This window comes from Lepidochelys kempii, chromosome 16 (assembly GCF_965140285.1).
Source record: "Lepidochelys kempii isolate rLepKem1 chromosome 16, rLepKem1.hap1, whole genome shotgun sequence".
NCBI classification, from domain to species: domain Eukaryota; kingdom Metazoa; phylum Chordata; order Testudines; family Cheloniidae; genus Lepidochelys; species Lepidochelys kempii.
The window spans coordinates 18298082-18321613 of NC_136395.1; the positions used below are offsets into that span (position 1 = coordinate 18298082).

Here is a 23532-nt window from a genome sequence, read left to right on the forward strand (position 1 = left end):
GTGCCTCCCATCTTCGTGATACTTTTTGTTTGTGAAAATTTGCTTAGTGCTGTTCTCACATCTCCTGGGTGCAGAATGTTAGCATAAGAATATTCACTTGACCAACTTCTTATACGAGCTTTTAGCAGAGTTTTAAAGATCATGGGGTTTCTTTGATGTTTGAACACATCAACTCGCTCACCTGAGAGCTGTTGCTACATTAGTGCTCATAGTTACAAGACGGAGGAGTTGTGCTTTTCAGGGTATGTGTACGCTACGAAATTAGGTCGATTTTATAGAAGTCGATTTTTAGAAAGTGATTTTATACAGTCGATTGTGTATGTCCCCGCTAAGCGCAATAGGTCGGCGGAGTGTCCTCAATACAGCAGCTAGCATCAACTCACGGAGTGGTGCACTGTGGGTAGCTATCACACAGTTCCCGCTGCCCATTGGAATTCTGGGTTAAGCTCCCAATGCCTGATGGGGCAAAAACATTGTTGCAGGTGGTTTTGGGTACATATCGTCAGTCTCCCCTCTCGCTCCTTGAAAGCAACGATAAACAATCATGTTGCGCCTTTATTTCCTGGGTTACCCATGCAGACGCCATAGCACGGCAAGCATGGAGCCCGCTCATCTCAGCGCTGCTGTTGTGAGCATTGTAAACACCTCACGCATTATCCTGCAATATGTTCAGTACCTGGCTAGGAGACACCAGCACGAAGACGATTGTGAGGAGGACATGGACACAGATGTTCCTGAAAGCATAGGCTGTGGCAGTCTGGGACATCGTGGTGGCAGTGGGGCTGCCTGATACAGTGGAATGCCGATTCTGGGCCCGGCAAACAAGCACAGAATGGTGGGACCGCATACTGTTGCAGGTCTGGAATGATTCCCAGTGGCTGCAAAACTTTCGCATGAGTAAGGCCACTTTCATGGAACTTCTTGAGTTGCTTTCCCCCGCCCTGAAGTGCAGGAATACTAGGATGAGACCTGCCCTGACAGTTGAGAAGCAAGTGGCGATAGCCCTGTGGAAGCTTGCAACACCTGACTGCTACAGGTCAGTCAGGAATCAGTTTGAAGTGGGCAAATCTACCGTGGGGGCTGCTGTGATCCAAGTAGCCAAGGCAATCGGAGACCTTCTGCTAGCAAGGGTATTGACTCTGGGAAATGTGCAGGTCATAGTGGATGGCTTTGCTGCAATGGGATTCCCTAGCTGTGGTGGGGCAATAGATGGAACGCATATCCCTATCTTGGCACTGGATCACCTTGCCAACCAGTACATAAACCACAAGGGGTACTTCTTAATGGTGCTGCAAGCACTGGTGGATCACAAGGGACATTTCACTGACTTCAACATGAGGTGGCCGGGGAAAGGTGCATGACGCTCGCATCTTTAGCAACTCGGGACTGTTCGAACAGCTGCAAGAAGGGACTTACTTCCCAGACCAGAAAATTACCGTTGAAGATGTTGAAATGCCTATAGTTTTTCTTGGGGACCCAGCTTACTCCTTGCTCCCAAGGCTCATGAAGCCGTACACAGTGGTAAGGAACAGTTCAACTATAGGCTGAGCAAGTGCAGAATGGTGGTAGAATGTGCCTTCGGATGTTTAAAAGCTCGCTGGTGCGGTTTGCTGACTAGGTTAGACCTCAGCGCAACCAATATTCCCATTGTTATTGCTGCTTGCTGTGTGCTCCATAATATCTGTGAGAGTAATGGGGAGACATTTATGGCGAGGTTGAGGCAAATGGCCTGGCGGCCAGTTTTGAACAGCCAGACCCCAGGGTGATTAGAAGAGCACAGCTAGGCGCGCTGCGCATCAGAGAGGCTTTGAAAAACAGTTTCATGACTGTCCAGGCTACAGTGTGACAGTTGTGTGTTTTTCTCCTCAATGCAAAACTGCCCCCTTTGTTGAATTTACTTCCCTGTAAGCCAATCCCCCTTCCTCCACAGCTGGCAAAGGAAATAAAGTCCCTATTGTTTTGAATCCATGCAGTCTTTCGGGAGATCACTGACAAGGTAGCCCGGGTGGGGTGGGGCGGGGAGGGAAGGACAAGGCCACATTGCTTATTGTAGCCACACTACAAATCAAAGCTGTTTGAATCACAGCCTTCTGTTGCTTGGGCCATCCTCTGGAGTGGAGTGGCTGTGTACCCGGAGGGGGCTCTCCCCCAACCCCCCGCATTCTTGGGCGTCTGGGTGAGGAGGATATGGAATTTGGTGAGGAAAGCAGGCAGTTATACAATGGATGCAGCAGCAGACTGTGCTCTTGTATGCTCACTGTATGCTTTCCTGACCTCTGCCACCGAATGCCTCCATGCGTTCAGCTGTGCCCTATCAGTGTGGGAGGACTGCATGAGCTTGGAAAACATCATCACAAGTATTTTTTTTTTTTTGCCTTTTAATCTGCAATAACCTCAGGGACGGAGTTGATATGGGGAGCATAGAAACATTTGCACCTGCGGGGGGGATAAAAAGGGAGAGTAAAATTTAAGAAAATAAATTTCTGAGAACAAAAGGGAGACTTTCACAGTGAATCAAGCAATTCACAGCAGACAGCACGTGTGTTTTAGGTACAAGGTTGCATTTTGCCTTTTATATTGAGTGCCTGCCGGTATGGTGACACATCACACACAGCTGGGCAACAGAATTCGGTTTCCAGGCTGCCATGGTAAGCCAAAGGGTACGCGGGGTTGGCTTCTTCTGCCTTCATAACATGTAGGAATGGTTTCAAATTGAAGCACCCTCCTTTCCCATAGGAAGCAATGCCAGTTGGGTTTACTGTTTAAAAGGAGGGGCTGCGGTTTTGGGTTGGATGTGCAGCACACCCTTCCCCCCACTGTGTGGCTGTTCTCCTGGATGATTCCTTTTAGCCAAGCGCAAACAGCCCAACATGAGCGGGTCCTTTTACTGTTCCCTTACAAAAATTCCCTTATTTCAACCAGGTGACCATGAATGATATCACTCTCCTGAGGCTGACACAGAAAGATAAAGACCGAATGTTGCTTGAATGCGACCAAAACCCAGGACCATTTGCTGCCATGCTTTGTGCTGCAGTGATTCCAGACTACTTGCTACTGACTTGGCATGGTAAAGTGTCCTACCATGGAGGACGAAATAAGGCAGCCCTCCCCAGAAACCTTCTGCAAAGGCTTTCAGAGTACCTCCAGGAGAGCTTCATGGAGATATCCCTGGAGGATTCCCGCTCCATCCCCAGACATGTTAATAGACTTTTCCAGTAGCTGTACTGGCCACGAATGCATCCCAATTCTTCAGGGCAAATCAAACATTAAACACAATTGCTTTTAACCCCTGTAGTGTAGTTACAAATGTGCACTCACCAGAGGTGACTTCTGCTCCGTCAGGGTCCGGGAACCCGCCTTGGGAGGGTATTGGCTCCAGGGTGATGAAAAGGTCCTGGCTGCCGGGGAGAACGGATTCTCCTCTTGCCTGCTGCGCATTCTCATTCTCTTCCTCCTCTTCCTCATCCACAAAATCCTCCTCCGTGTTGCGTGAGACTCCCCCCCTTGTAGGTGTCCACGGACAGTGGTGGGGTACTGGTAGGGTTCCTCCCCCTAGAATGGCATGCAGCTGATCATAGAAGTGGCATCTGTGGGGCTCTGACCCAGAGCGACCATTTGCCTCCATTATCTTGTAGTAGGCTTGCCTGAGCTCCTTAACTTTCACGCGGCACTGGTGTGTCCCTGGTGTAGCCTCTCTCCACCATGCCCTATGTGATTTTGGCATAAATTAGCATTTCTTCTTTTTGATCGGAGTTCTGCCTGCACAAATTCTTTTCCCCATACAGAAATCAGATCCAGTGTCTCCCCTTGGCTCCATGCTGGAGCTCGTTTGTGATTCTGGGACTGCATGGTCACCTGTGCTGCTGACGGCACAGGAAACGAAATTCAGAAGTTCCCGGGGCTTTTCCTGTGTACCTGGCTAGTGCATCAGAGTTGAAAGTGTTGTCCAGAGCGGTCACATTGGAGCACTCTGGGATAACTCCCGGAAGCCAATACTGTCGAATTGCACAATGCTGCATCTGCACTGCGCCAAATTCAACCCAAGAAGGTCAATTTTTAGCACTGCTCCCCTCGTTGGGGAGGAGTACAGCCGTCGATTTTAAGAGCCCTTTAAGTTGACGGAACAGATTTGGTTGTGTAGCTGCATTGCTTATAAAATTGACCTAACGCAGCTAAATTCGACCTAACCTCGTAGCGTAGACCAGGGCCCAGTGTATAACCCTGGGTCAGCAGCAGAGCTGGACTCGGTTTCATGTTGACCTGGTCTGTCTTACTAGAGCCTTGTGTTAATCTTAAAAACAGTTACAATGGAATCCTGTCGCAGGCATAGATTTTGGCATCCCATCTCATTTTGATATTTATATTTAAATGGGCACTCTTGAAATCAGTAAAACTAAACTTCCCATTGCATGCACCTCCACTGTACAAAGGCAGAGTTCTACTAGGCATTTTCATGCTGTGACATGTGAGAAGAATGAAGGCCGGGCGAAGGATAGTTTTACATTTGGTGCACTGGACTGGGACTAGATATGTCTGGGTTCTGTTGTCAGATACACTAATGAACTCTGTGGCCTTGGGCAAGTCACTTTAATATCCCATGTGCCTCAGTGCTTTATCTGTAATGTGAAGATAGTGGGTGTTGGGAGAAGAGGTTCTTAAGTGCTTGGGAAGAGCTCAAATCCTTGAGTGACTGGGGAGGGGCCACATGAGTACCTAGATAACAGAACTTGAAGTTTTTGATCACTTTGCTGGTTTCTAAAGGTAATGTAAACTAGGGACAAGCACATCATCAGTAGGAAATGGCTCTAGAAAAATCAGGTTTGATCTGTGTAATACTTAGCATTTGTAACACACTTCATCTTGAACGCTTTGCACTGGTAGAAAGCAGGAAGCTGAGGTACAGAAGTTGGCTTGCTCAAGGGCAGACAGTAAGCTAGTGACAGATTTGATTAGTAAAACAGAGTTCCACTGTATAGGGTTCTGCCATTCTGATTTAGATTTTCTAGATGTGAACATGTAAGAGTGTCCTGCATGACTTCTATTTTGGTTCTTTTACAGGGTCTTTAATTTACTTCACTGGATTTGAGATTCCCATAGAGCAGTGGTTCCCAAACTTGTTCCGCCGCTTGTGCCGAGAAAGCCTTGGACGGGACGGAACGGTTTGTTTACCTGCTGCGTCCGCAGGTTTGGCCGATCGCGGCTCCCAGTGGCCGCAGTTCGCTGCTCCAGGCCAATGGGAGCTGCTGGAAGCGGCACGGGCCGAGGGACTTACTGGCTGTCACTTCCAGAAGCTCCCATTGGCCTGGAGCAGTGAACCGTGGCCACTGGGAGCCACGATCGGCCGAACCTGCGGACGTGGCAGGTAAACAAACTGCCAGGGGCTTTCCCTGCACAAGTGGCAGAACAAGTTTGGGAACCGCTGCCGAAGAGAATTGAAAGATGACATTTTTTTCTCTTTGGTAGGAAATTAGACGCTTACACCAGTATGTGAAGTTTGCTGTTCAGGATGTGAATGATGTTCTGGATTTGGAGTGGGACCGGCATCTGGAACAGAAAAAAACCCAAAAGTGAGTGAGTGAAATTGGAATAGAAAACTAGTCGGTGTCTAAGGAGCATACTAATGAATTAGGAATAGGACATTAATAAATAGACAAAAGGCATTTTATGATTACCACTCCACAACTTTTTCAAAGAGTTTGTGAACAACATTTGACTGAGCCATTTTTGCCTGTATTTAAAAGTTCAGACTGCGGACTATTTAACTGTGACTGACTTTGCTAGATGCTTTCCAGCAAATTCTCTACATGCTGTAAATTCCACTTTCCGAAATGCCTGTAAAATAGGCTTTGTATGCACTAAACATATCCAGGGGAGACTGGTAATGAAGCCCTTTTGTTGAACAAGTACCTACATGTTAAATTAATAAACTTGCAGTGTACTACAAAGAGAGATACACAACTGACCTGTGCTGCCTTGATATTCAAACCAAAATGTGGTTTGGGGGCTGAAGTCGTCTGAAGTCAGTTGATGAAATAAACCAGTTTTCTGTGTATGTATGCACTTGCAGCTAGGTGTCTAATGGTCTTCTCATCTTTTCCTGTTTGTTTCTTCTTGTTTCCAGGCGCCTGATTGTTCCTGAGCGAGAGACTTTGTTTAACACACTTGCTAATAATCGTGAAATAATTAATCAGCAGAGGAAGAGGCTGAATCACCTGGTGGACAGCCTGCAGCAGCTCCGCTTATATAATCAGACTTCTCAATGGAATATGCCCAGTGACACGTCTTCTCTTAGCAGTTCTCAAAGGTATGTGTAATATTTGGAGGTTGTAGCAAGAAGTGTATTGAGTTAAGTCTATTCCCAATAGTAATGTATGAAAAGGCATGTCCAAAACAGACTTAATAATCATGCTTTGTAGATATAATTAAGTGTAGAGATGTCAGGGAGAGGGGGTGGATCCTGAAAAATGAGCACTGGCTGTAAATATGCAAATTCTGCTCACCAGTAACACAGGTGCTCCTCAAATAGGCGTGAAAATTAATTGTTGTATTTTGCGATAGCTTGGTTTAATATATCAGTGTGTCTCTATGAAAGATGGGCTCTCACAGAAATGAAAACACTGTGAAAGTGTAGCCTCAAAAATGATCTACCATTGTCATGTCTCATGAGGACTATAATAGAATTTTAATTTAGGACAAGAGGGAATTTATTAGCCATTTGATTTTTTTTCCATAAGTAACTTAAGGTCTTGATGCATGCATTTAAATATTGCAACACCTAAAGAGGTTCTGGTGGCATTGAACAATGGCTGTTGTAAAGCAGTGTCATTGAGGCATATGCAGATAGACAATCCTGTGTCCTTTAGCCCTTCCAGGTGAGTTGGGCATCAAATTATGGTGTTTCCACATGAGCCTGTGGTTCCTTCATTCCCATACAGCTGCTTATGTGGGGCAGATATATGGCTATTCCTCTTGCAGGACCTGTCTTTTGTTTCACCGCTCTGTCTTGTTTCAGCTTTGACAGTGACCTTGAGAGCCTGCGCAGTGCCTTAGTGAAAACTACCTTGGAATCGTATGCCAAGCCTCTGCCAAAAGCACCTGGTAACTCATTGTTCTGTTTTTTTTTTCCCCACCTGCACATTCTAAAAATGACTTTTAACTGAATCTCCATGGTTTCTATAGACTAGTGATTTTTTTTCTCCATTTTGCAGCTAAATTGTCCCCAGTTAAACAGGCACAGCTGAGGAATTTCCTAGCCAAGAGGAAGACTCCACCTGTGAGATCCACTGCTCCAGGTAAACCCTTGATACATTAGGAATCTGAAACATGCAAGCCTTCCCACAGAACTTGTTAATATCCTGCCTTATCTGTAGAAGGAAACATTGCTACCGTAGCCCCTTGTATTCCTCACTTCCCCAAATAATGTGCTTCTGTGGAACTAGTTCTAGCTAGAAGTTTCCTTTCCCCGCTCAGACTAGACTAATGAATATCTCTTTTATTGGCTTGTCCTCAAAGTTGGCCGCCTTATTTTCAGTAACAATAGTGCCATTTGCTAAACAGTTAAGAAAAGGAATCTAAATAGCAAATGGAGGCAAAGTTAAAGGGAATCCCTAATTCTTAACTGTTTTCTTCATAGTAGTGTTGGTTATTTCTGTGCAATGCATCTACAATACTAAAATACAAAGAAGGCTTTTATAAGCCCTTTCACAAAAATGCAGAGTAAAACTAGTTGTGAACCATGATCACTCAAAATACTAAATATTTAAAAGTTATTTAAGCTTGACTAAATTCTAAATATCTCTTTATGGCTGAGTGAGTTATTTCCATCACCTGGGAGCTCCAGTCATGGACCAGGACCCCTTTGTGCTAGGTGCTGTACAAATACAAACCAAAAAGGTGATCCTTGCTCTGAAGAGCTTACAAAAAAGGCAGTGGTTCTCAAACTTTTGTGCTGGTGACCCCTTTCACATAGCAAGCCTCTGAGTGTGACTCCCCCCAAATAAATTAAAAACACTTTTTTTATATATTTAACACCATTATAAATGCTGGAGGCAAAGCAGGGTTTGGGGTGGAAGCTGACAGCTCACAACCCCCCCAAGTAATAACCTTGTGACCCCCTGAGGGGTCCCGACCCCCAGTTTGAGAACCCCTGATCTAAGGCATGGGAAGAGCATCATTAAACTTTGTACTGTACATATGTATATGCAACCCCCCCCCACACACAAACACACACTATAGCTTTCAGAGGAACAGCCGTGTTAGTCTGTATTCGCAAAAAGAAAAGGAGTACTTGTGGCACCTTAGAGACTAACCAATTTATTTGAGCATGAGCTTTCGTGAGCTACAGCTCACTTCATCAGATGTTTACCGTGGAAACTGCAGCAGACTTTATATACACACAGAAATCATGAAACAATACCTCCTCCCACCCCACTGTCCTGCTGGTAATAGCTTATCTAAAGTGATCAACAGGTGGGCCATTTCCAGCACAAATCCAGGTTTTCTCACCCTCCACCCCCCCACACAAATTCACTCTCCTGCTGGTGCTAGCCCATCCAAAGTGACAACTCTTTACATAATCAAGTCGGGCTATTTCCTGCATAGATCAAGGTTTTCTCACACTATAGCTTTTGTTCATGAGACAGATTTAAGATGAGTGTCTAGTCTCTTAATCTCAGTGAGCCTGCCAGTCTGAAATCCAGGTTCAGGATTGTTTTAAAATAGGACAGTTTAAAACTAAATGCCTCTTTTCTTCATGTTCTCTAGTTTAATCAAAGTATGTGGCACTCATTTCAGAATCAAACACCAGTAGCTCTTGTTCTGAAGTAGTTATTCAGTGTAAGTCTTGCATATTCAATCACAAAGAACCATTTCTTTACAATAACAGCAGAGAACAATTTGTCATTAAAATCTTGAGGTGGAGGCAGTCAAAGGGTTGCAGGAAGCAGTGGTCTGATAGCAAGTTCCTGCCTCTTTCCTTCCCTCACACTAGACCTACAGTACTAAGAACCATAAGTATTGTACTTCATTGTTAAAGTGTCAGGTTTGTCAAGGAGATAACAATGTAGCTTGTGAGACTGATATAGATGTGACTGATGAATAACTGTTTTACAATAGTTTCTACATGAGACTGGGAGGAATGATGTGAGGTTGAAGCTTATCATGTGATTAACAAGAAACCTTTAAACTAAATTTTATCTTAAGAATGGTTCTCAGTATCTTAAAGTGTGGAGACACTTGCAGACTCCGTGTTTTGATAACCTGCTGCTCTTTATGCCATTCTTGAAAGTATTGTCTTGGCAGCACAGAACTTCCAGAAATAGTGCAACACTGCAGCTTATCATACACACAGACATCACAGTTACTACAGTTGGCCTTTCCAGTATTTCAGTGTCAGTCTCATTGCTCCTACGACCCTCCCGCTGCCATCTCCATACCTGCATTGCATTTCAGCAGCCAAAACGCTGTCTCGCTGCACACATGGCTGGGGAATTTCAAGCTGCAATTTGGACTGAAACCTGAATCGCGGGATCACAAACAGCTCCTGCACTTCAACATTTTGGAAACTAGGGTTTTGTCTTGCTTTATCATGAACACTTTGAGAGTTCCAAAGAACTCTTGGCCCACTCATTACCCCACCAGGTGTCACATCACTTGGTGAACATCAAACGCTGAATGCCACTGTGAAGAAAAGTTTTTTTTCAGTAAATGTAACAAATATGGAGATTGAGATGAGTCCTAATTTGCATATTAACAGATCAGTTTCAAGTGTGACCTTCAGATCTGTCAGGGCAATAGGGGCAGCCACTAAAAATAAAGGTTTCCATCTGTTATAACCACAGTGGGTGGCTTTTTGGATGGGTGGCTCCTATGACTCAGAACAATGGTTCTTATGGCATTGGGAAGCCTTGGAATGTCACGTGCTCCAATGTAGTTTTTGAATCAGTCTCAATATCCCAATATTTGGGGGTTGTTGGCACCCAGGCTCCTAAGAGAAGAACCCCAACGGCCCTGTGTGCCTTGGAAGTGTATCGGCGGTTCATATTAGACCATGTGAGTTAACAGCATTTATGGGGTCCCTGATGCCATTGTACGAAAAGTGTCTTCGGAGTCTCTCTTCATTATTTGAGACACTTTTGAACCCCTTTCATTTTTGTTCCTATGGCCAAAAAATGTCCATTGACAATGACCGCACTGGTAACTTTCAAACATGTAATGTTTCTCATATTATTTATGGAAGAAATAAATCTCTCCCAATTAGTTATAAGAATATAACAAAGCAGCCCTTATTTTTAAATTTGAAAGGATCGGGAGATTGCATGTTACCGTAATGTAATGCCTGGCCACACAGCATGTGGTGCCAGAGTTGAGAAGTTAGCTTCTGCACTTAAGTTAAAATGAGACAGTTAAAAAGTTTTATAGACATGGTGTTTCTATCCTAGCCATTGAGATTAAATAGCACCCTCACTGGCTTTGGATGACAAAATAATGTGGCTCTTCCCATTGCAGCCAGTCTCTCCCGATCAGCCTTCTTGTCTCTGAGGTATTATGAAGATTTGGATGAAGTCAGCTCAACATCCTCCATTTCCCAGTCACTGGAGAATGACGATTCACAGGTTGTAGAGCAGGAAGAGGAAGCTGCTCCAGTCCAAGTCCCCCGACATGCTCCTGTAGTCCGTACTCCCTCTATTCAGCCTGGTCTAATGGCACAGTCTCCACCATTTGGTAAACCTCATCTCACAATGGGCACTTTAAGTGAGTAGATTTTGGAACTGCATTCCCCTTCTTGTTTGTGACCTTGTTGATGTGTTTAATCTCTACAGTGCTTGTCATAACTTCAGTTCTAGGTGAAATGATTTTGTGGTGTCTGTCTTCATGTTGCCAAATCTCCAAGAGCAATGAACAGTACAGAATTATAGCCCCCTTGAACTCAGGCCACTAGTGTTGAAGTAACATTGGAAACTTTGTGCTTTTCCTATAGCCTGGGCCATTTAGATCAAGACTGAGAAATTCAACTAAGATTATCTTATCTATTGTCTAGAGGACAGGAGGGAAAGTCAAGACGCCTGCCTTTGCCACTAATGTGTGACTTTGGGCAAGTTACTTGACCTTCTTGTGCCTCAGGTTCCACAACAAAAAAAAGGGATGAACCTTTTTGAGCCATAAATATGAAATCTTACATGGGAGATGGCCCTGCGGCTCAAATGTGCATATTGAGGGCCTCAGTTTGTAGCTTTGTGTCTAACTTCCGCTTTCAACTGGTGTAGCCAGGTTTAATACTTGGCATCCCAGTGTCTGACAGTAAGGTGACTACTGATGTGTGTTCACTTTCTCTCCACACCCAGAAGAGTTGTGCTCGCTTCTGTAGGGATCCTCTTAGTGATCAAGCAAGATGTCAGTAGACATGACTATAAGGACAGACTGAGAAACAGCCACCCAATATGTCCATGCTTTTATGTGACTGCCTACATCTGGTAGCTGATTGAGGTGTTTTTTCAGCAGATGACATTCTGATTGATTGATTGTTAAGGTTTATTAAGGAATTAATGTAGGAACTGGGTTATCTTTTTCCAAAGGGAGTAAGATTAAGGGTTGGCAATTTGACCCACCCTGCATGCTGAAAAGATAGCTGATTAGGACTCCACCTCTTGCAGTTCATTAGAAGTTATGGGAAAGTGAACATTGCTAGATTTGATGAATTGCTAGTTGCTTGACTGTTGTAAATTCGTCTTGTCTGACTATATGAGGATTCAGTGGGAACAGGTATATAGTGTATCGCTTTTAAAGAGTCAGTACATTCTAGTAGGGGCTTTTGAGTCTCCCTTGTTCATGGGAGTTCAATGAACTGTATCTTTTTTTTTTTTTTTTAGTGCCTACATCTTCAAGCAGAATCGTTCCACAAGGGGCAGATAGCACAATGCTTGCAACAAAGACTGTGAAACATGGGGCCCCTGCTCCCACTGTCACCGTCCCAGCGCCACAAGCAGCTGCTGCAGCAGCATTGAGAAGACAGATGGCTAGCCAGACTCCAGGTAAAACTAATGTTAACTGACTAAACTCTGGGCATTTCTACACATGTGTGGTGTTTTTATTTATGTAGTGAGTGCATTTAATAGACTTTTAATGCCTTTGAGGGTAAGAAACCATTGACCTTGGTGTGAGCCAAGTCTGATACATACAGGATCTGTATATTATTCCCCACACAACACTGCCAGTGGTCTCTTCTCTCTTATTTGAACTCTCAGAAAAAAATGCCTGAAGAATCAACATCCAGGGCTACTTAATATTCATTTTAATCTATGCAGAAACACAGGAGTTGATGACTATATATCAGGGGTGGCCAGTCTGTGGCTCCGGAGCCACATGTGGCTCTTCAGAAGTTAATATGTGTCTCCTTGTATAGGCACCGACTCTGGGGTTGGAGCTACAGGTGCCAACTTTCCAGTGTGCCGGGGGGTGCTCACTGCTCAACCCCTGGCTCTGCCACAGGCTCTGCGCCCACTCCACCCCTTCCCGCGCCCTCCCCTGAGCCTGCTGTGTCCTCCTCCTCCTCCCACCAGAGCCTCCTGCACTCCATGATACAGCCGTTTGGGAAGTACGGGGAGGCGCTGATTGGCAGGGCTGCCAGTGGGCAGGGGGGGTGGAAAGCTGATGACGTATTACTGTGATTCTTTGGCAATGTACATTGGTAAATTCTGGCTCCTTCTCAGGTGCAGGTTGGCCACGCCTGCTATATATCTTCAAAAACTAACATTACGATCATCTGATATACATAAGCCCCGAGGAATTCCTGATAGTTGACTATTGCACAACTGAAATAATAATCAATCTATATGTAAAAATCCTCCATGATTAATGAAAGGTAAAAGGAAAAGATGTTGCCCATTCTAATAGTTGTTCACCATGTTAGTTACATTAAAAGATGTATATTTTAGAACAGTTTAATATTAATATTAAAGGAACACTTTAGGTTCAGGTAGGTTAGTCCTTAGATCTGGCTGTGGGGTTTTAAAAGACCTTAATAGAAAAATCTCCATATATGAGGGTTTTTTTGTTTTTTTTTGCTTGGATTTACACATCCCTTGTAGCACCCAATCATTGCAGGAAATAATAAAATTCAGCTACATACAAAAAGGAAACTGACTAGTCTGTCTTGCTTGTCCAAGGTGAATGGAACTGCAAAAAGTAGATGGACAGCATGAATACTGGAAAAGTAAATTAGGCATTTAAAATTCTTTTTTCATTAATCTTAGAAGTTTAATAAGGGACGGGGGGAAAAAGGGCAAGGTAAGAGATTTGTGTTAAGTATGACTTACTCTCTATAAATCTCTCAATGCAAAATACGGTAATTCCAAATATTACAGAATCCAGTAAACTGGATTGTATTATGTAAATTAGAGTAATACAAAGTGATCTAACTAATTTACGATAAGTAATTCTACACAGTAATTACAGTCTAAATTTATAGTAAAGTTTATATGACATTGCCAGCACAAACTGACCCACAAAATTACTTTTAATACCTAGGACTAATATTTGAACATACTCACGTTTTGCACATAGACAAACACAGAGCGTGCATTTATGTGGCCAAAATAGCAATCATGCACACTCAACAGGTATTTCTATATTTGCCATTCTTTTACAGTATAATTGTGGCACCTTAATACAGACTTTTATTCTCCACTGAAAGATTTTTTTGGCGGGGAGGGGATGAGAGCAAGGAAAGGGATATGATCATAATCGCAGTTCCAAGAATAAAATGGCCAGAATTCTGAATTGCAATCAGGAGATCTGTCAAGTATTGATACCAGTTATCACACCAGTTATTAATGTCCTCCATGCATAGTTATAAAAAATTCTCTATAAATCATAGATGTGCTCTCATAAATCACAAGTTTTCTAATCCTCAGTAAATTACTCATATCAGATTTGAGCCAAATCCATGGTTTCTGCTGATTTGAATAGATCAGGAGTTCCCTTGTAGCTAGTGTACTGCAGATTCCCTCCCTGTCCTCCCAAGTGTACATAGGTGGTGGTCTAGTTAAGAAGCTACTCTTCTGGATACTTGTATAATCCATGTGCAATGGAATATTTCAGCTAATTGGTGGGATTCATCTCTGTTCACTCTTAAAGCAGTGAGCACCTCCTTGACTGAATCAACTCTAAAGAACGTCCCTCAGGTGGTGAACGTGCGAGAACTGAAGAACAATGCCTCAGCACCTGCTGTTTCTGCGGTAATAGGGTGCGTGCCTTTCTCTGCATTCTAATATATTCCTTTAATGAGCCCTTGCAATAAGGTTCATCTGCCAGTAGGGGGCAGTATTACTGTTTCATATAATCTGAACCTGTTGAAGTGGAAGTGTTTTGCGGAGTAATGCAGGAAAGAACAGCTGCTCCTTGCTGTTTTGTTAGCACACAGGTCTTGCTGGGGAAAGGTGGTGGGTACTGTGCTCCCCGAGTTGTTCAAGGACATGCTACATGATTTGCCTAAACAGGAAATTTCCAGTGTCTGGTTTAGAGTCCTGATAATCTAGGCTAGTGGATCAGTATTAAATTCGTTATTCATTATTAGGTTGTATGTAAATATAAAATGTTGGTACATCCCCTTTCTGTTATGGTTCTAGATCCTATGTTTTGCTAATGCAAACTCTGGATTCTATTACCTCAGTGGCGAGCTTGAAACTTTGCTATATGGTCCCCACTTCCCAGTTACTAGTATTTTTGCGTGTATCCTCTACTTTTGAGTGGGGAAAACGCACCCATCTGCAACTGACTGAGTGTCGGTGTATTTGAGCTGTCCAGCTGCTCTCCTGTTTATTCCCTCTGCCATAGAAAACATCTGCTCTGTAGTTTACTTCTCTAGTGCCATGCCCTTGGGTCCCTGCACTGAAGGATTAAGTTTATACTCCAGCTTCTCTGGTAACTTACATTGTTAGAATTTCTTCATAGTATAAAACCCTTGATATATCAAGGATTAAATATGAATTTGGGGCAGAGCTCCCCAGAAATATATCCAGATGCTAGGCTGTCTTGCTCAACAGAAACCCACGAATATGTGCTCACTGTTTAATTTACAATTTATCAAGCGGTTCTGACTTCCCTGTGAGTTTAACTGAAACTGTTGGCCTTCCCATACTCCACAGCCAGCTGCCAACTCAGGTCATTCCAGGGATTTCTCTCTTCTCACCAGGCAGTGCTGCCAGCCAGAAAACTAATTCTTTTCTCTGTTGGTAATGACCTTGAAATCTTGTTTTGTTTTCTGTGATGGTTTAAACCAAGAGAAATGAATGATTTTTTTTAAAAGTGAGGGAGGAGAGATTTCCACTGAAAAGTATTAGAGGAGTTAAGGATTATGCTGTCTTCCTACCATGATAAAAAAAGAAAAAAGGTATTACAAAAAGAGATAAATTCACCATTTGCTTCCAGTGTAAATTGTCTGGAATTGCAAATGCTTTATCCTAGACAATGGTGTGCATTGGACATGCGCCTCTTGGAACTATTTCAGTTTGCCACTTCTGGTTTTCATGTATTTTGTATTCCTCTTTTTGATGGAGAAGGGAAAGCAGTATTATTTTGAAGTAGCTTATCAGAATGCCTTGGAAAAGGTGTTTTCTAATGGTGAGCATCAGTTGTTGCTTACCTCTGGGAGTCCAGCTTTGAGGGTCTATGCTTGGAGAAGGTTCAGAAGTTCCTTAGTATTTCATTTTCCCTAAAAGCAACTACCTTCCTCTGAGACAGTACTTTCTTGAAGAGCTGTAGACCAAATAACGGTGCCCAGAACTCCTGCCAAAAGCCAAATTGGGATGAGCCTGTGGAAGTGATCTCTACAGGGTTTGTTTGTTGCATGTTCTGTGCCAAAAAATTAAAAATTCTGCACACAATATTGCAAAATTCTGCATATTTTATTTGTCAAAACAACACATTATAATCTCACCAGTTTCAATTATTATTTTGGGTAACTTATTTCAAAATACCTGTCAGCAAGTATGTCTGTAACAATACAGACAACAAAAAAGATTCAGGAAATGTTTTTTGACAAATAAATTCCTTACTAGGCATATTATTACTCAGAGTTCTGTATTAATTCATTTAAACTACAATACAGAACCATATTTCCTGCACCCGTCAGACGCAGTGCAAAGGCTTGAGGGAGTCGGGGGTAATGGAGGAGCTGAGGGAGAGGGAAGTAATTTCTGGGAAGGAGCCTGGGTGTGAACTTGGAGGGTTGTTGGGTATGGATGGGAAAAATATGGAACAGTTTTTTCGGGGGGTGGGGAGGGATTGTTAAGCGAGCTTCCTCCACGCAGACCCTGGCTGACCCCCTAGCCTCTCCCATTCAGTCAGGCACATCTGCCCCGTCCCCATGTGTCCTTGCACCCATGTCCACGTGTCCCTCCACCCCCACTCAGACACCCACTCCCTGGCCCCCATATGTCCCTGCATCCCCTCACCCTGTCCCTAAGTGTCTCTGTGCCCCTTCCCCATGTAGCCCTGCACCCCCTTCCCCCTGTCCTTATGTGTCTGTGTCCCCACTCAGCCATCCCCTTCCCCCATGTGGCTCTGCACCTCCTCCCCCATCCCCATGTGGCCCTGCAGCTTCTTCCCACCGTGGCCTTGTGCCTCCACTCCTGTTCTGGCCTCCCCCACCAGCCCTTATGAACCCCAGTCTGAACCCCAGTCTGACCCCGAGCAGCCCCACACTGTCTATCTCCTGACCTGACCCGACAGGCATTGTGAAGAAGGCACTGCAGGCTGTTTCTCTTCCCTTGCTGGCTGGGAGTGGCTGCTGTGTTCTAGCGCCACAGTGCCCTCTGGTGGGGAAAAGGCAGAATTGCAGCAACTTTCCAGACAGTTATTTTCTGCTGAGGCTGGCCAGGAGCTGCTAATCTGTTCTAGCGCCATAGCGCCCTCTTGTGCGAAAAAGATGGAATGGCAGCAACTTTCCGGCAGAAGCTATTTTCTGCAACAACAACAAAATTAAAAATGTGTGGCACATTAATTATGCACGTGTGCAGTGGTGCAGAATTCCCCCAGGAGTGAAACTATATCTAAACTATATTGCCTCAATGATAAGCTCACTCACCGTTATGCAGCCTTGTTAGAAATGCTGTATCCAAAATGAACAATCGATGCACATCTTGGATGAGTGTTAACTTGAACTCTATGATATAACTATTTTAGCTTCAAATAGTTTGACTTGCAGTATCTATCTGTATCTATAATTCATGGGGTGCCATATACCTTTATATTTCAAAGGCTTTTAGAGCCTTATTGTATAACTGACCTCATAAAAGTGTACCATCTAAAAAAAAATCTACCAAATAGAACCCATGGTAGCCAGTCACATTGATTACTAAATAAAGAGCATTCATCCAGCAAAGTTGTTATCAGTTTTTGCTACTTCAGGCTACCTGTTTCTCTCTTGCCACAGCAGCACCTTCTCTGGGTTGTTGAGCTGCAATGATTTCTAGTCATTATCTAGTCAGGTGTTCTGTGGCCTGTAGTTAAACAAGTTGGTGGCTTCAGTCCAGTTGTTAGTGTGTGGTTGATCTCATCGCCAAAAAAACCAAAGGGCATCTCCACAGTTGGAACCAGACTTTCCTTTGTTAATAGTTTCATCAGAAGAGCTAAGGATTGAAGGAGCTTGAAGACCAAATTTTCCTCTGAGAGGTGACCCTTTCAGAACAATCCTGAAGCATTGTGGGACTGTGTGTGGAAGCTTGCCCCACCTCTGCCTGTATTTACCTGCTCTGTGCTTTACCTTCAATCTGGCACCTTTATAATAAATATCCTATATATCTATTACACTAACATTCATCAGACCAAGCGAGTGTAGCTACACACTGAGTGAGTAGAAATCATATTCTAATAAAACATCAGTGGCTCACTATCATTTCCCCTTTGGGAAGAACTTTTTTGGCAAATGTTAAGGTCATGAGTTGCACAAAATCATTTACATGGAGATGATACACTTATACCTTTCTCTGATTTTAAAAGTAATTTAAGTTCTTACTGCAAAGAGTAAGTCACTGAAATGTCTTCAGTGATATCCGGATGTAATTTGACAAGGGAACAGAGAAATGTACAAATTGAGATGATCTCTGTACATAAATCTGTGATTGAAATTGGTTTGGAAAACCTTCGTGAATATAGAAGGTAATAGCTGACAGATCTGATCTGGCTTTTACTTCGACGCATTACGACAGCATTCTGCTCCTGTATGCTGACATTCTGTACTGCTCCGGTAGAAGGAGCAGGAAGGCTGAATCAGTGAGTCTTTTTATTCTCTTAATTTCTTTATATATTATAACAAAGAACATCCAGCACCACACAGTGAGGCTGCATCTTTATCACTAGGTTCTAATTTGTCACCACAAAAGTTCAAGATATAGTTTTGAGCAATAATACACAAGATGTCTGCCTTATACTTGATATGTGCTATGTAACCAGAGTGCCTTCAGTGAGTCAGCATTATCTAGTGGCAGACTTTTATTTGGCGCTCTGTCACTGTGAGACCTTGAGCAAGTTACTAACCCCTCTGCCTCAGTTTCCTCATCTGTGCAGTGGGCACAATATTTTGTGAAGCACTTTGAGACCCTCTGAAAAAAGGTGGTCTGTATATTTTTTTTTTTAAGTGGACTTGTTTCATGAAATCATAGCAGATATCTTTAACTTTTTTTAATCTAAAGTATTCTAGGACCTTTAGATTCTTGTTTTATGTTTGCTTTAAATTTAAAGTGTTAGTCTGTAGCTATTTTAACATAAAGTTTAAACAGACCTAGTAAGAGGAGAGGCTTAACGCATTCAGTGAAGTGAGTTCAGGTCATGAGCAGGAGGAGAGAATATGAATGTCCTTGTCGGTAGCAGTCAGAGGAATTGGAGTTTATAAGATGGACTAGATCAGGTGTATAATAGACCTTTGTAATTTGAGAGTTCCATTTGTGTTGCGATATGTGGTTGTGTGTAGCCAATAGGAGGCAGAAGAAGCTAGAAGTGAAAGTTTTTATGGCTGTAGCATAGTGTTTGAGTAAGTTAACTGTCCATGTAGCAGAAGTAATCCTGCTTTGCTGATGAAAGTTGGCTTTCACTCGGGGGGGTTCATATCTGCACTGGCTTTGGAAATTGTCACTTTTCTTGACCAGCTGATACCAGTGACTGAAAGTGACAAGGGAAAGTGCATTCTCTGGTGCTGCCTGACAGGACACTTCAAACTACTTTTTGCTCTATTTTGCATCATGATGATAAAAGTTAGTTAAGGGTTTCCAGGACTGATGTGTGTGTATTATATATCTCAGCTTTGGATTCTGCAGACATGGGATCAAAAAAGCCTTCAGCAGCTGAGAACTCTCCCTTGTCTCAAAACTCAGTACCTGACAGTTTTGGGTGTATTATACTTTAGAGTTCTTTTTTTAAAAGGGGTTTGGGACCAGGAGGGCTCTTAAGAAGCTGAATATTTCAGTCACACCCCGTCACCTGTTGAATCTCCTACCTGTTTACTCTGTAGCCCTTCTCCCCTGCTTTTGTCTCTTCCTTCTGCATTTCTCCTGGAACATCCTTCTATGTTAAATGTGAGTCTAGGGCCCAGCTTCTGTTCAGAGCCCCTGCACAGCCCTTAGTTGAATTTCCATTTGCTTCTAGTAGGCAATACTCTGAAACCCTCCAGTGTTGGGAGCACCCCAGACACAAGCACTTGCCAGGCCATGCAACAATTCAGCTAGAAAGATATCTGCTGCCTGCACTGAGAGCCTCTTTGCCCTCTGCTCCAGCAGGTGGCTTTCAGCCAAGAGACTTCATGCTGAGGGTTTCCCCCAGCAGCACCTCTCTCTGCCGAAGGCCCCCTGCAGAAGCAGAAGGCACAGAGAGGCTCTGAGCCCCGGCAACACCAATTGATAAGACACAGGTGACCTTTAAGCCTAGTTTAATAGTCTCTTAATTAGGAAAACAAAAAAGGCTGTTGATTAAAGAATTTTCCCAAACACTCGTGGCTCCCCAAGGAGCAGCAATTCCACTGCCAGTAGAATTGCCACAACTGTTGATTTAGGGGAGAAGGTCCAGAGAACTCTCTTCCTCCCTGTCCCTGTAGAAAGCTGATTTGGGAAGGCAAACTTTAATTGACACATTCGCTATTTAGTAAAACTCCACAGTTCTGTTTCTCTAGCAAGTGACTGTCTCCTCTGGCTGACCATGAAGTGTTTAGAAATCAAGTATTTGAGCTGTGTGTGAATGTTCCAATTCTCTGATTTCTTGGAGAAAGGAATTGTATTTGTATTGCAACTCACATAAGCTAGCTTCGTGTCTCCAAGCATGTCCTGCTTTGTTCCTCCAGCTTGCCTCGGGCATCTGTAGGCCCTGGCAGTCCCTGAAACTCATTCATTTTCTCTCTTGTAACATTGATTATTGTGCGTGGGAGAGAGCAGTGCGATGTACTGCACACACAGCATTCCTAGAGGAGAACTGCTTTGGGTAGTTCAACAGTAGGAATACAGCTCTGCTGCACCTTCAGGGAACACCGGAATGAAATTATGGGGATGTCTCATCTTCCTGATTTGTATTTCTGAAGAGTCTTTATGCTCTTATTTTGCCAGTCATTGCTCGTTAATACCCCACCTGTAATGAGAAGTGAGATCAAGGGGTTATTGCAAAGGTCTGTGTGTTAGATTCCTGAGTTCTGTTCCCAGTCCTGCCACAGATTTCTTGTGATCTTGGGCAAGCTGCATAACTGTCATGCTTTTATAGTCATCTGTGAAATGTGTGTAATGCTCACTTGCTTCCAGAGGTATGATTAGGCTTAATGTTCAGAAGTGCTTTCAGATCCTGGGATGAAAGAATGCTAGGAGTGTGTTATGACTGTAAGTGGGTCTGAGGTTGAATCCTGCCTTTTCTCATCTCCCCTGCATTCTGTACATAATCTAGTGTGTGTGGAAATGAACTGAACTTGGTGTACACATCTGCTGGAGCTGTGCATTAGTCAAGTGGGCTTTAGATAGGGCTTTTGGCAGGTAAATTGTTTGTGCAAGAGCTTTCAAATGATCACCTATAGGAAACTACCATGGCGTTTCCACCTGGGATCTTGCATATTGTGTTGATGACAAGCAAATAAGTTCTGTTGCCAGTACACTGATTCTGAGTATTGAAATGGCAATCCCCTGTGCTCAATGTATTCGTGACCTGTAGGAATCTTTGTGTGATATTTACCAAATCTAGCCTCCAGGCATGGTACTGGCTTTTCCCCTTCATTATTGGGTTTCAGATTTTATTGACACTTGGCTCTGGGTGTGCTGATGGTATGTAGAGCTGAAGGTAAAACATCTGTGGAGATATCGGTCACGGTGCACCCTATACAGGCTGGTTACAGCTCCTTGCATAGCTTGTTCCCATTCAGTTCAGGAATGCGGGGTGCCCTTCCCTGAAGCTTCAGTAGCAGTCTGGTTATAATACATCTGAATGGTTGTCGTTCTGGCGGGTGGGGAGGGAGCGTGTGGGTGGGTGGTGGTCCTGAGAGGGCGCGTGCAGAATGATGATGTCACATCAGACTTAGACATTTGATTCAGTATTAGAAATGCATGACATCACCTTGGCTTGAGATAAAAGGGCTTTGTTCCTGACTGGCAGGCAGACATGGTCTGAATCGTAAGACTAGCTTGTGCCCTGAGGATTGGAGGAGAGCATTCAGGATATAGGGCATTACTGTTACAGTGTAATGCACTGTGTGTAACAGTCTGCAGACAGAGGGATCTGGATGAAAAAGATCCTTGCTAACCAAAGGATCTAAAATAGTTGTCTAGAAGCCGTCTCATTCACGAGTACAGTTATGCTAAATGACCTCAGATGTTGGATGCACTGTGTGGCACAAGACTGAAGTGCCTTTAATCACTTGATGGATGGGCATATGGTAGAACCAGAAATGCTATTTGTGTTTAGTACAAACACTAATGACTTATTTTCTAGGCTGTGGGATGTCTGTGGTGGGCAGGCGTTCTCCTGAGGAGACTTGGCTATAGCTTCTACCACCCCCTCCACACCACCACCCTTCGCACCAGTCAGTGCTGCCCTGAACATGAGCTGCAGAGGGACATGAAACACCCTTCCAGGAGCACCACTGCATGCCTCTAGAGCCACTAGATAGGGTTAATTCTGGCTGGTGCAGCTTTCGCAGAGTACATCTTCGTGCATGTGAGAAGTGCTGAATTGAGGGTTCTAAGAAGTGAAGCCATCTGTCCACACTAATGCCCTACTGCCTTGTTGTGGAGGGACCACCTGCTGGATTGCTAGAGAGCACTTCACTCTTCCTGCCCTTTTAATTCTTGGCCTCTCTGAGGGTGTCAAGTATGATTTGAATGTGGACTCCAGATTACTAAAACCTGTACTGAAATCGCCAACTCATTGCACATAGACCATTAAACTTTTGTCAGTTGTAATGACTTGCCATAACAAACATGCCCTGGACTTGAACAAGTAGCTTGACAGAGAGAGAGAGACTCATCCAGTTACCAATGCCATGGGGGTATCTATTCATTCTCTCTACACCCAGGGACCTTGAGCATCTTGTGATGTTTCTTATCACCTCCCTTCCTCTAATATTGAGCATTCACTAATGCTAGTCAGTTGCTGAAATTGTTGTTGGGATAGCTGGGCAGAGGGCTATTCCAGTGTGTGCAACACGGGGAGCTTTCGTTGCTGGTAGGGAAGGACTTGCGATTAGTGCCAGTCTTTTTTAAAGCATCAAATCCTAGTCAAGCTTCCCCTCCCCTCACCCGCAATAAAAAGGCAAATGGCTGTGAGAAATCGTTCTTGTGTGTACTCGTCCCATTCCCTTGGGATGTTAGGAAAATTCTGAGTTTTCCATGTGACTGACTGACACACGCTTCTGATTAGTGTGTGGGAGTTGGAGTGGTGTAGTAGTTACAGCACTTTTGAGACCCAGATTTGATTTCTGCCTGGAGAGGACGACTTCTGAATCTTGATCTGTCTCATAGTGGAGAGAGAACAATTTTTTACAGCGCACCTGTCACTGGTTTAGATGTGGGGAAAACAGGTCATTATAAGGTTTTTTCCTTACTGCTTTCTTCTAAAACCTATGTTATTGGACCAAATGGACCGCTAATGGGAGGAGTTCCTGTGACTCTATGGCAATTCCCATGTTCTAATAATTAGAGCTATAATGTGACACACAGTGGGAGCTAGGTTTCATCCCAGTAGTAGTTGCCTTCCACTAATGATTGCCCATGGGCTCAGAAGTACAGTTTATAAAGCAAGTTAAGCTTTCATATCACCCTAACCAAGCAATCACATTATCAATCACAGATTAACCAGGCCACCACCCTTTCTCACTAGTTCACTGTTTGTACAACTTTGAAGCCAAAGTGCAGGGGGTTTTTTCCACATTTTTGTCTCCTTTTGTTCATCGCTTATGAGAATTACGTATATTTGTATCTAGTTCCAGGCTCTGGAATGTGTGGAAAGCCTCTTGCCTTTTTATGCCTGGTGTATAACATGCACAATCCCCTGACCTGCTGATTCTTTCTTCAATTC

General features: G+C 43.7%; 1 protein-coding gene across 9 annotated transcripts in view; it reads left to right on the forward strand.

Moving 5' to 3' along the window:
- The window catches only part of NUP214 (nucleoporin 214), a 77579-nt gene that overhangs the window by 22778 nt on the left and 31269 nt on the right, over window positions 1–23532 (forward strand). For 7 of the 9 annotated variants that reach the window (XM_073314484.2, XM_073314481.2, XM_073314485.2 and 4 more), the window contains 7 exons: window positions 5464–5567; window positions 6122–6304; window positions 7013–7098; window positions 7209–7292; window positions 10507–10752; window positions 11868–12029; window positions 14134–14242. In XM_073314484.2, the coding sequence (XP_073170585.1) occupies window positions 5464–5567; window positions 6122–6304; window positions 7013–7098; window positions 7209–7292; window positions 10507–10752; window positions 11868–12029; window positions 14134–14242 (974 nt within the window). Of the gene's footprint in view, window positions 1–2979; window positions 3068–5463; window positions 5568–6121; window positions 6305–7012; window positions 7099–7208; window positions 7293–10506; window positions 10753–11867; window positions 12030–14133; window positions 14243–23532 lie in introns of those variants that run through there. The other 2 variants (XM_073314490.1, XM_073314482.2) reach the window with 2 other exon arrangements.